Source organism: Falco naumanni, chromosome 7 (genome assembly GCF_017639655.2).
Source record: "Falco naumanni isolate bFalNau1 chromosome 7, bFalNau1.pat, whole genome shotgun sequence".
NCBI lineage: Eukaryota > Metazoa > Chordata > Aves > Falconiformes > Falconidae > Falco > Falco naumanni.
Genome location: NC_054060.1, coordinates 50,618,951 through 50,634,143, shown reverse-complemented (window position 1 = coordinate 50,634,143; position 15,193 = coordinate 50,618,951). Strand labels below are relative to the sequence as shown.

Here is a 15,193-nt window from a genome sequence, read left to right as displayed (position 1 = left end):
GCTTCTGAGACCTTATTAATTTGAAGGGAGTTTTTGGAGATACCAAATTTCTGCACTGTGCTTGTGTTCAGCTCTTTTGTTCTCTCTGGTGCCTTCAAGTAAACGCAGGGAGTGTAGCCTCAAAAGGGGCAAAAATCCCTTCCTGTTTTGGAGTAAATGGGAGGAGGATTAAGCTCCTTCCCCCAGTGATCAGATGCTCTGATTGCCATGGGTTTTGAAGATGATTGTATATTTTCCTGTATGTGATGGATTGTCTATGTGTCTGTGAAGTAAAAGGTAACTTGGCTGTGAAAATCTAATGAGTTTTCTCTATGATCATTTTACTTTTGGTTGTTGACTTCATACAATGACCATGGGCATCTAGCATCCCAGCCTCTACAGCATGAGGCAGGGGAAATCATCCTGCACTAGTTCTGTCTCATGCTCCTTTCGGCGGTAGGCCATTGGTGACGGGGACCCTTTGGAAAATGAAAGCCCTCCCACGGTCACAGTATTGGCGGTTCACGTGAATGTGGGAGAAGAGGGGAAAGTGGACTGAATGGGAAGCTCCTTAAGCTGGTTGCAGTTTAGAGTCTAATCCAATTCATGTGGACCAAACAACACCTGTCACTCCCTGGTCATCCAAAAAAAGCACAGTTACTGTTGAATTGTCAGTGTCTGACCATAGTCTTCCAAGCTGGTGTATGTTGTCTCACGGTATCTAGTCTCAGGGTTTAATTTTGGGAGGTGGTAGCTGTGCTCTACATCCGTTTTTGTGCAATAATACACATGGTATTATATATGGGAAGGCCATCCTACCAGCAGGGCTCCAAAGCACTCGTGGTATATAAACGTTACAGTCACCATTTTGCATAAACCACTAAGTCTTTCCTTCCTTTTGACAGATTGAAGACATCATTACGAGAATGCAGGATGACAAAACAGGTGGAGTTCCCATCCGCACTGTCAAGAGCTTTCTGTCCAAAATCCCCAGCGTCGTCACCGGTAAGGACCCCAGTTAGCAGGGAAGATGGCTTGAACTGGTACTCACTGGCTCGAAGCAAACACACTGCTAAAGCCACAAAAAAGAAGGAATGTAAGAAATGCCACCCTCTGTTTATTTTTTCTGTGCATCTTTGTTACGAGGTGAAGCATTGAACCAAGATTTCTTAATTCTGTTTTAAGTAAGCAAGCGTTTATATTTTTTTGGAATGAGTTACTCAAAGTTACATGGCTTTTGTGGCTATCACAGTATCACCAGTCAGAGTCATTCCCTATGATGGGGGTGTGATCTTAGGGAACTCAGGAAAGAAAATTGCAACTGTTTTCTCACTCATACCCAGATACTCTTATTGGACTTTGATCACAGGTAGAGAAATGTGAAATACCTTTTATGCGTGCGTACTGTTTTATTAAAGCTGTATGTACAAAAGTGCGGATGATGCAGAAACTGGGATTTAGAATACAAAACCATTCCTATATATGTTTCCAGACAAAATATCTTCCAGTGCAACAAAGACCTTTGTCATTGGTAGATGATGAGTTTATTCAGGGTGATGTAAATTGTTTGAAGGATTTGTACTTGGGTTTCTGGTACTTGTTTTCACTAACTTGGTAAGATTTGCTGTGGTGGCACAGAACTACTGTTTTCCCTTTCTCCACAAGCAGACTGTTGTCCAATATGAAGTACCCAACTATTCCTGTGACTTCATAGTTTATGATGTCTCTGTAAAGTAAATACTGTTTTCTCTGTCCTGCAGTTTCTTTACAAATCAGACCAGATACATACACTGATGAGTCTGTTTGGAAACTTCCCCTCCATTTCTGAAAAGTGAAGGGTTTTGTTCTTTGGCTGTGAATTTACTGCAGTAAAATTCAGATGATCACTAAAAATGCAAAAGCTGCATTGTTGTATGTAGACAGCACCGATAACTGAGAGAAGACTGGCAGTTCAAAGGGACCTTTCTTGCTCTTTGGGGCTTTGTACTGTTGTAAAATGGAAAATATCTCTTGTGAACGGGGGTGCTGGCAATACAGTTGGTGTCAAGCCTTTGTAGGGAGTGCTCCCTGCAGTGGAGCATATCTGAGCTGAAGCATTTAAAAAATACCTTTACTGTGAAAATAGTTGGATTGAGTAAAGTTTGAGTTGTGTTGATTGATTCAGGAGTGTGATTTGATATCTTTGTATCAGAAAAAAATGTCCAACTTAAGCTACATGAATGGAATGCAAATCTACAGGGTTCTTGGGGATAGGCAGGGAATATAGAAATTGGAATGAAGTTTTTACTTAAGCGAAGCTCAGTCCAGTTAATCTCTTTTTATTGAGCAACAGACTCTTCTGTCTGAAATTGATTTCATGGTGGTGACTCAGTGTAACTGGCAGTTGCAGGATTAGGGTTTTACAGTGGAAAAGAAACATGACTTTAGAACTAGATGTGAAAATTGCGTTACTAAATTGCAGTTTATGGCTGGATCAGTATGAGCTAACTGTTTTTGAAGGTTCCTGGGGAAAATAACCATTTATCTGATTTGAAAACTCATTCCATAAGCTCAAGTCTGCAATACACAGACTGGATGTCTTAAGATTGACTCAGCTAAAACAGGTTTCTGATATGTTTGTTAATATTCATAGTATTGATTAAGCAATTGATCTAGTCATCAAGCCACCACCTGTTACTCAGAAGAAAAAGGAAATGGGAGACCTCACAGCATCTTTAAACTGATTATACTTATCCTTAGGTACCACCCTGGTTGGCAGCTCCCTGGCATGATGGAAACTGCCACCTTGCACTCTGCTGTTCTGGAACAGCAGCTGCAATTACATTACCTTGAAATTGCTAGTTTTTCACAGCAGAGGCAATAGTGAAAAGATGAAGACAAAATAAGAACAAAACCTCCCTCCAAAGCTCATAGAAAGCTCTCAGATTTAGAGACGAGCAAGCTCAGTACCATTCCCTTCAGGTGATTTGAAGGCAGGTCCCTTGTGATGCACCAGGCAGTGCATGAAGCTTCTGAGTTTGAGACGTATGAAAAAATAATGACTCAACTGAGAGCCCAAAGGTTTTTCCACTTCTCCTTTCAGATTCATAGACCTGCCTATTTGTTGACCAAAACCAAAAGAAATGTGTCTATTATTTCAGTACTTGTGATAGGTGGATGAAGAGCTGGAGCACTTGAAGAGGCAGGAGCATCTGTGTTTGAATGGAAGCTGAGGACACTGGGTTTGTTTAGTCTGGAGAAAGGAAAGCTGAAGGGATGAGAGGCTACAGAGAAAACAGGGTCAGACCCTTTCTCAAGAGTGCATGGTGGAAGCGCAAAAGGCAATGAGCACAAGCTACAGGAAAAGAAATCCCAACTTGATTTAGGAGGAAAGTTGTTTATGGTCAGAACAGCTGAGTGTGGGCTCAGTGGCCTGGAGAAGCTGTGGAAGCAGTATTTTGGAGCTATTCAGAAACCTCTGAGCCCAGCTGAACCAAGAAATCTGACCTAACTGTGCATGTGGCCTTGCTTTGAGTAGAGGTTGGACTAGATGACCTTCAGAGAATCCTTCCAACCTGAATTATTCTTATGATCATCAGATACTCAGTTTTTAGTACTTGTCTCATTCCAGTCAGTGTCATGAACACAAGAGAACAGCTTGTATTTTCAAAAACTTTGGACTCCCTCTTGGGAAGAGCTTAATTTCTAGACTGGCATTCTCACACTTTATTTCTACCTGAAAAATGGAACAGCAACACTGAGACATGATTTAGTTGGCAGGTTCACAGTGACTGTGATTAACAGGGGTTTATTTTTGCTTGACACTTCTATTGTAATTGCTTCTCACAGGAGAAATGTAAAATCTCAAAGAAAAAGAAACATTACAGCAGCGCCTCGGTGCTCTAAAGAGGCAGCTCTGTTTATAGTGCAGCAAAGTGGGTGTTTGATTTAAAGTTTGAATACCAGGGAAAGAACTGCTCATCTCTGTTTTGCTTCCATGTGTCCAATGCCCAAGTTGTGAATGAGGCGTTGTGTAACGTGAGGAGAAGGAGCCTCAGGGAGTTATCATTAACGGTCCTCTCTCAACACAGGAATCTGGGAGAAGGATGAAAAAAACCTTTTTTGAATGTATGATGAGTACATGTGGAGATGCTGTGCCAAAGGCATGTTTTAATCTGCATTAGAGGTAGATTTGTGGATCATCTTCCCTGGCTTTTGGCTCAAAGTAGGTCAGTCAAAGGAGGACACATCACACCGTTATCTTCTTGGTTAGGTCTTCACTTCTATGAGCAAGCCACAGAGAACGAAAGTAAGGTGAAACCAGTCTCTGTGGCATCTGTGTGCATGTATCTGACATTGTCTAATGGTAAGTTTGGAGTGTGAAATGAAAAACAGATTGAGGGTAGGTATTGAGTTAGTGCTGTGATCCATGCCCAGACTAGGTCATCACCCAATGCACACGATGGCAGTTGCTGCAACAAATCTAGTTGCACATTTCTCTTTTAGTGAGAAAACTATTTCCTCAGTAATGATATTGTTTCTGTAAATGAATCAGCAATTCTTTATTTTCCCAGTCATCAGACTGTTGTAAGAACATCTCATTATACTAACCAGCAACAAAACCAGCTTCCTAGTTGTCGTCTTGATTTCTGCACAAATGCATCTTAAAACTAACATCCTGATTGGTAGGAGGACCAAATGCATATACTTTCTTCTCCCACTGATTCAGGCTTGGCCCTATACAGCATTGCCAAAACAAATCAGAAAGAAGTTAGTGCTGCAACAGCTGAGCTTTCCAATGCAAGAAGCTTCCTTCATGCTTCCCACTCTCATTCCAGATTTCCTCTGGTCCTGTGCACTGTCTGATCCTGTGTATCAGCATCTTTGCTACTGTAAACCAAGGGAGACGTGCAGTCTACAAGCCTTGCACCATTCTGCCCTCCTCCCAAGAGGTTTTGATACAGCTTAATTCTGATCCATAACCCCCTGTCTTCGAGCAGGCCTGTCCCCACAGCTCCATTTTGAGTGATACCTCCTCCTTACAGCAGCAGTCCTCTATCTGGCATCTCACCGTGCACTGCTCCTGACCCTTACGCCAACACTCGCTTGTCGTCTTGCTCTACTCCCAAAGCTGCCTGTGTGGCTGTTACTGGTTTGATGGGTGATGTCCCAGCTGTGCTGGCTTGGGTTAAGTGCTGCCATGCAAGCTTTGTGCACGCGGCCCTGACAATGCATTTAATTCCTGACCTGCCACGTCTGTCTTATTTAAGTCCTAGAGCTCTCTGAGCAGAAAGTGCCAGTATTGCTGAAATGCGCCAGATGGCCTGTCGTTACTTGAGACTCATGATCTAAACCAAGTTTAAACTGCCATGTGTCTCTGTCTGAGGAAACCAGCGTGTGTCTTGGCAAATGCCTATGGAGTTGTCCCAGAACACATCAGAATGTTACTCACTCAAAGAAAATGTATTTGGCTGGAGTATGGAAATCCCATGGCGTTGAGAAAGAGAGACTTTATTATTAATAGTGTTCCCTGACAGCGTACTTCGGGGCAGACATTTCTGCTGGAGGACTTAATAAACCTATTGTGAAATGAGCTCCCATGGTGCCAGTCTGAGTGTATTCATTGCCTTTTCCCTTCAGAGAAGCTCAAACACATAGAATCATCCAGATGTGGATTTTTATTTATTTATTTATTTTGTCTTTCCTCTGTAGTTTTGCCGTGAGAAACCAGAGACTTGAAAGGTGGTACTGATCCTGGTTTCAGGCAAATGTTGTAGATGCAAATATTCCCAAATATTAACCAAGCTCAATCTTTTGCTAAACGTGAATGAGCCTATTTAGTTAAAGCAAGCAAAACAAGAAAAAACCCACAACTTTGCCAAAACTTAAACCAAAATCTGAACTAATTTTGGATGTTTAATGATTTGTAACTGATACAAAAAACCATGCTTATGGGTTAAAATTGACATGTATTTATGTATACATATATAGTTACTGATCATTTCTGATGCTTTTCCACACTTACATGCAGCAGATGCTACACAGTAAATTCAATAGCTGTGCAACTGTGTGGTGGAAACATGCTTGATCAGTGTTTGCAAGCCAACAAATCCATTTATTCTCATTGAAAATCAATTGCTCTGAGCAAGCTGCATTTAAACTAATTCAAGTCAAAACTGGGCTTCTTCATCACAACTTATTTTCTTCTTTTATTTATCTCTTCTTCAAATTGCACCCAGTGGAAACGTAATCCATCCATCCTTCAATAAGAAGGTTGTTATACGTTTTAATCTAGTATTTCAAAGCTGCTGTGAATCACATAGCATTAGGCATGTCAGCTGTTACATGAGTAGTGCATGCCTTGCAATTTATCCCCCCACCCCCCGCAGCTTTCTCTTAAGCTCTCTATTCCCATGTCAGGAGACATATTAACCCAGTTAAGGAGCCAGAGTTACGCTGTCTTCCTCCACAGCTCCCTCCTCGTTCTCTTTTTCTTTTTGACTGCATCCAGCTTCCTGCCTTTCAAAGGGTGAGAGGGATGGGGAGGAAAAGACAGAAATCAGCTCTTTCACGTGTAGCATTTTTTTGAAGATGCAAGTCAATACCTTGTGAAGCAAAAATTTAAAGGATTTCATTTTCAGAGGATGGGGGGATAGTAGATTGACTAGGATATGGCTGTCAAAGAAATAAGAGGAAGTAACCAGAACTGGTATTTTAAGTAGTGAACATTCAATATATATCTCTGTACATCTGTACATGGGTACACTTAAATATGCATGAAAGGCGTGCAATTTTTCTTAAGAATAAGCCTGAGAGTGGCAAGTCTTGCATGCTGAAAATAAACAGGGACAGACTTCTGCATTTGTGGGTGCCATGCAGGGTGAGGACTGCTGGTGTTTGTGTATCACTGCCCTCTGCCGCCACCAAGCTATAGTTCAGTTCTTGCAGCTTTTCACCTTCATCACAAGCCGCGCTGTGATTGTGTTTTCCCAGCTCAGGCGTACTTTGTGTGGTACATTTTTGTGTGCAGTTCCTTCCGCAATAGTGGTCCTCCCCAGATGCGTGGCGTGAACCCAGCCCAAATGTTGCGGTATGTGTGACTCCACAGCTACGCTGAGCTTTGGGAGGAAGGATATTTTTCGTAACTGGCTGTTGATGCCACTTCTATGTGTCTCGTTCATAGTTCTGTTTCTTCCAGGACTGCTCATCTCTGCATAAGTGTGCTTGTACATCACATGAAGCTTACATATCCCTTAAAAATGCATGCACACATTATGAGATAAATTCTAAATGTTTAAACTAAATTAAGCATCACTTAAAATTGCCAAAATTGGATGCTTTATGTAACCATGTACTTTCATATGACAGCAGTTGAAAGTGGTCATACCTGAGGTGGAAAACGCTAGAGGAAAAGCACATCACAGCAGTGATGTGTACATTACTGTACACATCGTGTAATGGTACATTAAAATTTGGCTTAGTCCGCTGCAGAACACTTATGAAATACATCCTGAGGCTTTAGTATTCACTCAGTAAAATGGCCTCTCAAGTGCTATCTAAAAGCCCTGAATATTATGAGGAATTTAATTACCTTACACTATAATTATGAAAATCTGTCCTGGTCCTACTTGTCCTTGCTGGATTTGAACTCTGCATCCATCAAGTGAAGCTATGATATGTCAGAAGCTTAAATAGTCATGCTGCATGGGTATTCCTGTGAGCAATAAAAATAGAATGAAAAACCATAAAATTCACCAAATGGTCTAGCTTTGTTTTCCTGCAGTGACTTGTCTGCTCTTCCTAGTCACCAGAGATCTTGTCAAAAGGGAATGGAAAACAAAGACAACCTTTCAGCCACCTGGGCAGAAGACAGAACAACACAAAATTACTTAAGAACGTGAGCATAAAAATTACTAGGCTGGAAGGCATCAAATGAAAGCTATAAGTTGGAACAGAACAGTTATATTAATAAATGGGTTTGGTTTGGTTTGGTGGTGGGGTGGGTTTTGGTTGTGTTTTTTCAAGAATTGCTTGTAGGCTTTCACAGTCTTTCAGTTGAGACTAAAAGCTGGAATAGAGACAGATTTGATGATAAATTACCTGCTGAACTCCAGTGGTTAGATCAATTGGTAATTCAGCCACAATAACAAAAAATGTGAGATATTATAAAAATTCTTGTTGCTGGCTGCAGTTTCATTCTGAAATGCAGCATTTAGTTGATGGGATATTGTGGCTAATGAATAAAGTATTAAAAAGAAAATTCAGCAATATTTCAATGCCTGTAGAAATTCATAGAAATAAATGATTAATGCTTTTCTGCATTCATCTTGCTATCTTAAGTGCAGCGTTATTACAAAAGTTTGTTTCCAGATCTGAACGTCACAGCAAAAGAGTAGAGATTAATTAAAGTACTGCGTGGCTTTGATTTTTGGATGTGAGTGCTGAGCAGACTGCACTCAAGCTGCAGTACTTCACCTCTCCTGTCTTCACTTCATAGCAACCTGGGAGTTGCATGGTGAGGGATCTACCAACAGTTTTGCTTTTTCACACCTCTTGCTTTGTTTCTGCACTGCCTCCAACATTTCTGTGGGCTGCTAAGCATCAAATACACAGCAGAGCAGCTTTGCTCCCGCTGTGCCTGAGAAGCCACATACCCACTGAGGCATACGTAGAGATCGGACCCTTAGAGATCCATTAGACCCTTAGAGAAAGCATTTTTACCTTGAGGTACTGTAAAAGCAGTAATATGTAAGTGCCCAATGGTAATCAATAACAGTGTGAAGGAGCTAGTCTTTGAGTGTGGTTTGACAACTGTTGCTTTGAATCTGTTGCGTGAATTCCATATAATTTGAAAAAGAAACCCCTTTCATTATTCAGTGAGTACATCTGCCTTATTGTTCCATTCATACGTTCTCTTCATTCTTATTTGCCATTCTTTCACTTTTTTAGTCAAAGTAATTTTCAAGGTATTATTTATTGAGCAGGTTCTTACTTGTACTTTTTAATTAAAGGGCTTAGTGCAAAACACAACAGTTTGTTCTGCAGTTTGAATTTCCTGACTTTAATCAATGTGTTGTTCTAATGAAACGTGGCAGTTTAGTAACTGTAGATCTGGTCTCGTGGATCATTTGTTTTTGTTTTTTACATGTATGTTAGGTTTGATAGGTGAATGATTCTTCTATGTACGTTTCAGTTACAACATGGAAGTTACCATTAATGTAACTGTTGGGGGTGGGGTGAAAAGGAAGGGTTGGTTTGGGTTTTTGCTTTAAATAGTACAAAGAATTACATAGTGCACCAGCTTGTTTTTACCAGCCATAAATAGCATAGCAGTCAGAAATCACTGTTGCTAAAAGCTGTGCTGGGGATAGATAGAATACATCTCCAGAAGACGTTGAAGGGGGTTGGCATTGTGCTAGAGTAGACAAACTGTTACCTGGTTTGTGTGGGTACCCTGAAGGGTTGATGAATAACTTGTTTTATTCTGCCTGTTCTAGAAGTACTCTGTTCTTCTGTCTGTTATGTATTTGCACTACATAGCACCTGAGAAGCTCATAGATTTGGCTTTAGAACCTTCTATCAGAAATGGCAAACAGGAAAATGAAAAGCTTTCAGGCTTCCCATACATATCCATCATTATAAATTCACATTTGCATGTTTTCTTTAACTTTTTTCTGTGTGGATAAATCTCTCAAAATTGCATGCTGGTTTCCCATGGATTTGTTTTGAGTACGGTGTGAATTGATGAGCTTGGATATTTTTGATGTATGATTCACTACCACATGCAGGGAAGAAAATTATATTTTGGTCCTGCAGAGAAATAAAACTAAGCAATTAGGTCTTTGTTCAGTTAATTCCTATTTGATGGCTGCATGCTTTGCAAGAAGAGAGTCTCAGGATTCTACTCCGTTACAAGGTCACTTGTACAATAAGAATTTTCTCCATGCAGATACATTCCCAATACAGCCCGGATTGCAGATTAATTCTTACCTAGCAATGAGTAATAAAACATGCAGGAAACTTTACGAAGCTGATTAACGTAAAATACTAATTATACTCACACAGAAAAAAAACAAACCAAAACCATAGACTGATAAGAAAAATAATGTATGTCTGTAACAGTGAAAGATTTTACATCCAGTTATTGTAGGGTTTTGTCTTGTGTTGCATGGAAAATCTTATTCTGTTGGGTTTGTACCTGTTCTTACTGTGGATAGGATTCTATATCTCTTTTTTTCTTGGGTTTTTTTGAAACTTGATTGTTTGCTGGTTGATGTCAAAATCATTGTCAGATTCACCTAAGTGGATAATTTGTGATGGGTTTTTCTTTTCTGATATTTTACCTTTGCCCTAAGTATTCAGTGGACTTTATTCCTGTTTCCTGATTAGGTTAGACTGAAACCCACACTTTTTAGCATGAGAAATTTGCCAAATGTCCGGTGTTTTGTTGAATGCTGTCTAAGTTTTTCTCCTACCGGAGAGACAGTGGCAGGTGTGCTTTCTAAGCCATGAAGGAATAAAAGTTACTGTATTCTGATAAAATTTCAATCACAAAGCTATTCAAGGCTGTCGTTGCTGAAACTAATGAATTGGACAGCGGCATATTCATCAAAGTTGATTTCTTTTGTCAAGCAGAAAGAACAGAATCAGAATACTGGATCTTTTAAAGCATGATTTATAGTTTTGTATTGTAGCATCTTTTATTCATCATTTACGTCATTGCTACATGGATATTGCATTATGGATATTTTTTTTTAAGTAGGAAAGGTTGATTTTAGAGCTCCAAAGAGTGTCAGGTCCTTGACACAATGACTTGTTTTCTTGGAGAGCCATAAGAGGAAGAGGTACTTGGAGATGACACATGCCCAGAAGTTGAAAACACGAACAGCTTGAAACTGGGGAAAAAACCCAAACCAAAACAACAACAAAAAAGAACCAATCAAAAAGACAAAAACTTTCAAAATGAGCTTGTCAATATGCCTTTGTTTACTGATTTGAGAAACTTGCTTTGCCAGAAGTTTGGTATGTCTCAGCGCTGTCATGTGCCCAGTGGGAGCTGGCAGGAATCAGCTTTGACACTGCAGCCACGCGTGCGGCAATGAATAACATGTGTGTAAAGGCTTGCAAATCTTGTTGAGTGTCCTTGAACTGTTGGAAGTGCAGCACATGTTCCCCAAAGGAGAGGGCAGAGGTGGGATGGAGACCTTTGCCCATTGTGCTGACCTGTGCAACAGGAGGCTGTGGCGGTCCTTGGGTTAGGTCTGCTTATGTACAGCTTCCCAGCCTCCAGTCTTCTTTACAACTGTAGAACTTGAAAGTATCCAATTTAAAAAACACCTGGCATTAAAAAAAAAAAAAAATCTACTGTAACCTTTAAAAAAGTTATTGTCATCCTTAAAAAAAAGTAGTAATATGCCCAAAATTTGTTCCTTGTTTCTGGTCTTGATCACCTTCTGGTATTGAACCAATTGTCCAGATCACCTTCTGGTATTGAACCTGGTGTTATGATTGACACTGAAGATATCTCTTCTCCCCAGAAAGATGATTAGTCACTGCAGTGAGATAGCCACTTCACTTTCTGTTTGTGAAGTTTTTCATTAATTGTGTCCCTGAAGGCATGTTTGACTACAAAGCACTTTTTCTGGGCCTTTAATTCCTCTTGTGCTTCTCTCCTGGACCCTTCCCCAAGTTTTTAACAATCTTTTTGAACAGCGAGCTACAGAACCATCTGGAGATTTCCATTAACTACTGTGCTAGTGCTAAGTGTGGGGATAACATAACCTCCCTGATCTGCTCTGCAACCACCTTCCTCCTCAGAGGTGGAGCACCACACTGACCACTCGTGGTACCCAGTCGCTTTCTGGGTGCAAATTCCTGACAGGAAGATGCCCATCAAGGAAGGGTCTGGTAAGCACTCTGTTAAATTTTTTCTTACCCATGATACATACACAAATCAGTGAGTTTCTGCTTTTTACAGACTAGGTTAGTGTATCTCAGCAACATTTCTGTCAATTACTTAATGCTCATTTGCTCCCTATTCACCTTTTTGCTTCTGTTGACAGCAAGGATCCTTGAGCATCAAGTTAAGAAATGTACCAAGTCTATAAACATTATTTCATGTCTTGGCTCCAGTAAGAGAGTACGTTGGCATGTTAGAATCTTTCTTTACAGACTGTTCTTTCCCATTAATTTGTATGGGCTGTCCCATGGGGACCACCTCACTCATTCAGATAATTGAAGATCTCTGTGGATTCCCCTGATTTTTGTACAACATAGCTGAGCAGACATCCATGAGTGTATTTCTCGGCATTTAGATACTTTTATTTAAAAACACAAAGGGATATATTTCTTTGCCCAGGTGGAGAACAGCATAAGGAAAAATTAAAATCAGCAGAGCCAGAGCTTTCTTCTTGCAGTGCTGTATTTTAAGAAAATAATATTTTGACTTCATAGAGCCATCCTTAATTAATGTCTTATTACCTTATATTGTTAACCTTTTCGGTGGCTTGGGACTCAGCTGCAGATGCTCGCTGCACGTGTGTGAACATAAACTCAAGACAGAGTGGTGTTAAGGTTTTGCAGATTCCTCCACATTTCCTAATTTTCCTTCCTCAAGTACATTCTGAGGATGCAGGGGCCCATTAGGCTGAGGTGCTGAGGCAGAAGGGTTGCCATAGCCAGCATCATAGAGGGAGAGCAGCCCTCTCCTGGCTCCTCAGTCCCCACGGCCAGGTTCTGGCTCAGAGTGGATCAGCTGGGGACAGATGTGAAGCCTTGCACTCCCACCTCTCTGCACTGGGGGAAGCTCTCTGGCAGGCTTGACACTTGCCACGAAGCTCACAGATAAGCCTCTTTGCATCATTATTCTGTAATGCTGCTTTCCCCTCCCCTTTCCTGGCAAATTTGTTAGGGTTGTGACATTAAAGCTGGGCTGTGTAAGAGAGTGGGGGGATCATAATAGTATCTAATGCAATCAGGGCAATAAAGCTCAAGAATGTACCCCTTTCAGCCTCGGCTGTATTCAGTCAGTCTGTTTCTTGATCCTTGTGCAAGTTAGATTTGTGCATGACTTCTAATTAGGTATCTGGGTCATGTTTGACACACTCTTGGTTCAGCATTGACGTTCCTATGCTCCTACTTAGCTCTAAATTTGCCAGCTGTTTTCCTTAAATAATTATACCTTCCGTTACAGGATTGTGCATCTTATGTAATTACACCCACGGTAGCATGAGGGCAGTCATAGGCATATGGAGGTAGAAATAGTGTTTTCCACCAGCCTTGGCATTCTTTAATTGAATCATAAAAATTTGGATTCCCACCTCTGCTGTGACAACTTCTGTAGCTCTGCCAGACTCTCATTCGTAACATCTAGACTGTCAATTTAAGCACAGCTCTGGAAACACCTGTCCTCTGTGCCACCGAGTCTTCTAGTACTGGCCTATCAACTGTTTAATCCAGAAATGTCAAAATTAAATTCCCTTTCATTACCTCCATTCAATAGTCAAAGGATTTGTTGCATATTTGGATAGATTCAGGGATGGTTGCATGAATTTTCTTTGAAATCTTCTCAGGCCATGAAACATTTTCTGAAACAGAGATTAACATTATGTGAGTTAAAATAGTACCAGCACTATAGAAGCAGATTGTGAGAGTGCTGGAAAAGTCATGCTGGGGTGTAGAGTACCAGACTAAGAAAAAAGCTTTGCATGTGCAGTGTCAAGCTGGAGGTTTGTCAGTCTGCAACTTCTGTTGCTAAAGTAGAGCTTGCTCTGCTAGGCCCTGTGCTGTTGAAAGAAAAGATCTTAAAGAAAGATGTCTGGTTTTGTTGCTACCCACTTCTCTTTCGTGGGATTCCCAGGCTAGGCTGTTCATGGAAAAGGGGTTGCCCATTTTGGGGCAGTTTGTTAGAGATTTGCATCTGTGTACTGTAGTAGGTGCCTTACTAGCACCTTTTAAAAAATGCTTCTTTTTTAAAATGAAGAAATCCTGCTCCTCCTCCTAGTTCACCCTTTAGTCTCTGTCTGCTCTTTCTCATTTGTGTGGGGTGCCTCACCTAGTTGGCAGGTTCTGTGCAGCCTCATCCACTATGGCTTGTTGCAAGCCCACAATCATTTTCGTTCTGCATGCGGTACCATTATTAGCTCCCACCACCTTCTAGTGTCGTCTTTTTCCTGCCAGCTTGACACTTGCTTCTCCGCCACTTTTGTATTTGGAGCAGCCTCTCAAAACCTGCATACTAGGTACACTGATGATTATCAAAGTGGTGCTTTCAGAAAGCCTTTGTGTGTTTTGACTGCCTTTCATTTAACAGGTATGAAAACCTGTATTAACCACCCTAACTCACCAATGAAGAAATTAAGACAAGTCAGACACAAGCAGCTGAGCTCCTTGCCTGTTTTTTCATATGGACTTTGTGTGTCTCACATTGCTAAACTGTGGAACTTGATAACGCACTTCTGAGGTTTTGTTATATTCATTCATGCAAGTAGTGAGGATAAGAGCAATTTGCCTGTTGTTAGACATGGAGGCTGTAGTGCAGGTGAATGGAGACCTAGGTACAAGACAATCCCTTTCCTCACTGTGGCTGCAAGCAGGATGGAGACATGGCAAGCGGGAACCTGGGCAGAGACAGATTAAGATAGCCCACATTTCTCGGGGATTAGAGCAAACATGCTTTAATGTGTGGCAAGACAGCACATAGGAATGGGACCTTGCATCGGTATGTGAGGAGAGGCTGAAAAGCCATTGCATCTTTATTGTCATAGTCACCTGCAATTACATATTTTCACTTCAGGCGATCTCTGGATAGCAGTGATCACTAATACGGACTTGGAGGTTTGCCCTATAGAACAGGAGGTGTGTCCTTTGCAGGTGATACTGAGAGATGGATTAATATGCTGCACAGTGAGAGGTAAAACCCGCAGCTGGTTTGCGTCATGTCTGCATGGGTCTGTTGAGCCACCTTGCTGGCTTTACTAAATTAAAGGAAGGTAGCATCTGCTCTTCAGCTGTGTCACTTGGCAGTGCCTGTTCAGCCTGACTGTCTCAGCCTGTTTCTGCTTCTCTTTGCTGAGGGGTTCACTCGGAGTTCATCCTGTCTTGTCCCATTGCATAGCAAACTTTATTTCTGGAGAGGTATTGTTGAGTTCCACTGTCCTACCTCTAATGAAAACCTGTATAGACTCACATGTTAAACTTATCTTTTGTTATTCTTGACCCTTGTATGTTAAGTTTT

The 15,193-nt window shown here is 41.0% G+C and overlaps 1 protein-coding gene across 3 annotated transcripts in view; it reads left to right on the top strand.

Annotated features, from left to right (window-relative positions):
* The window catches only part of RGS6 (regulator of G protein signaling 6), a 281,414-nt gene that overhangs the window by 171,660 nt on the left and 94,561 nt on the right, over positions 1-15,193 (top strand). For all 3 annotated transcript variants that reach the window (XM_040601641.1, XM_040601639.1, XM_040601640.1), the window contains exon 3: positions 885-984. In XM_040601641.1, coding sequence (XP_040457575.1) covers positions 885-984 — 100 coding nt within the window. The remainder of the gene's footprint in view (positions 1-884; positions 985-15,193) is intronic.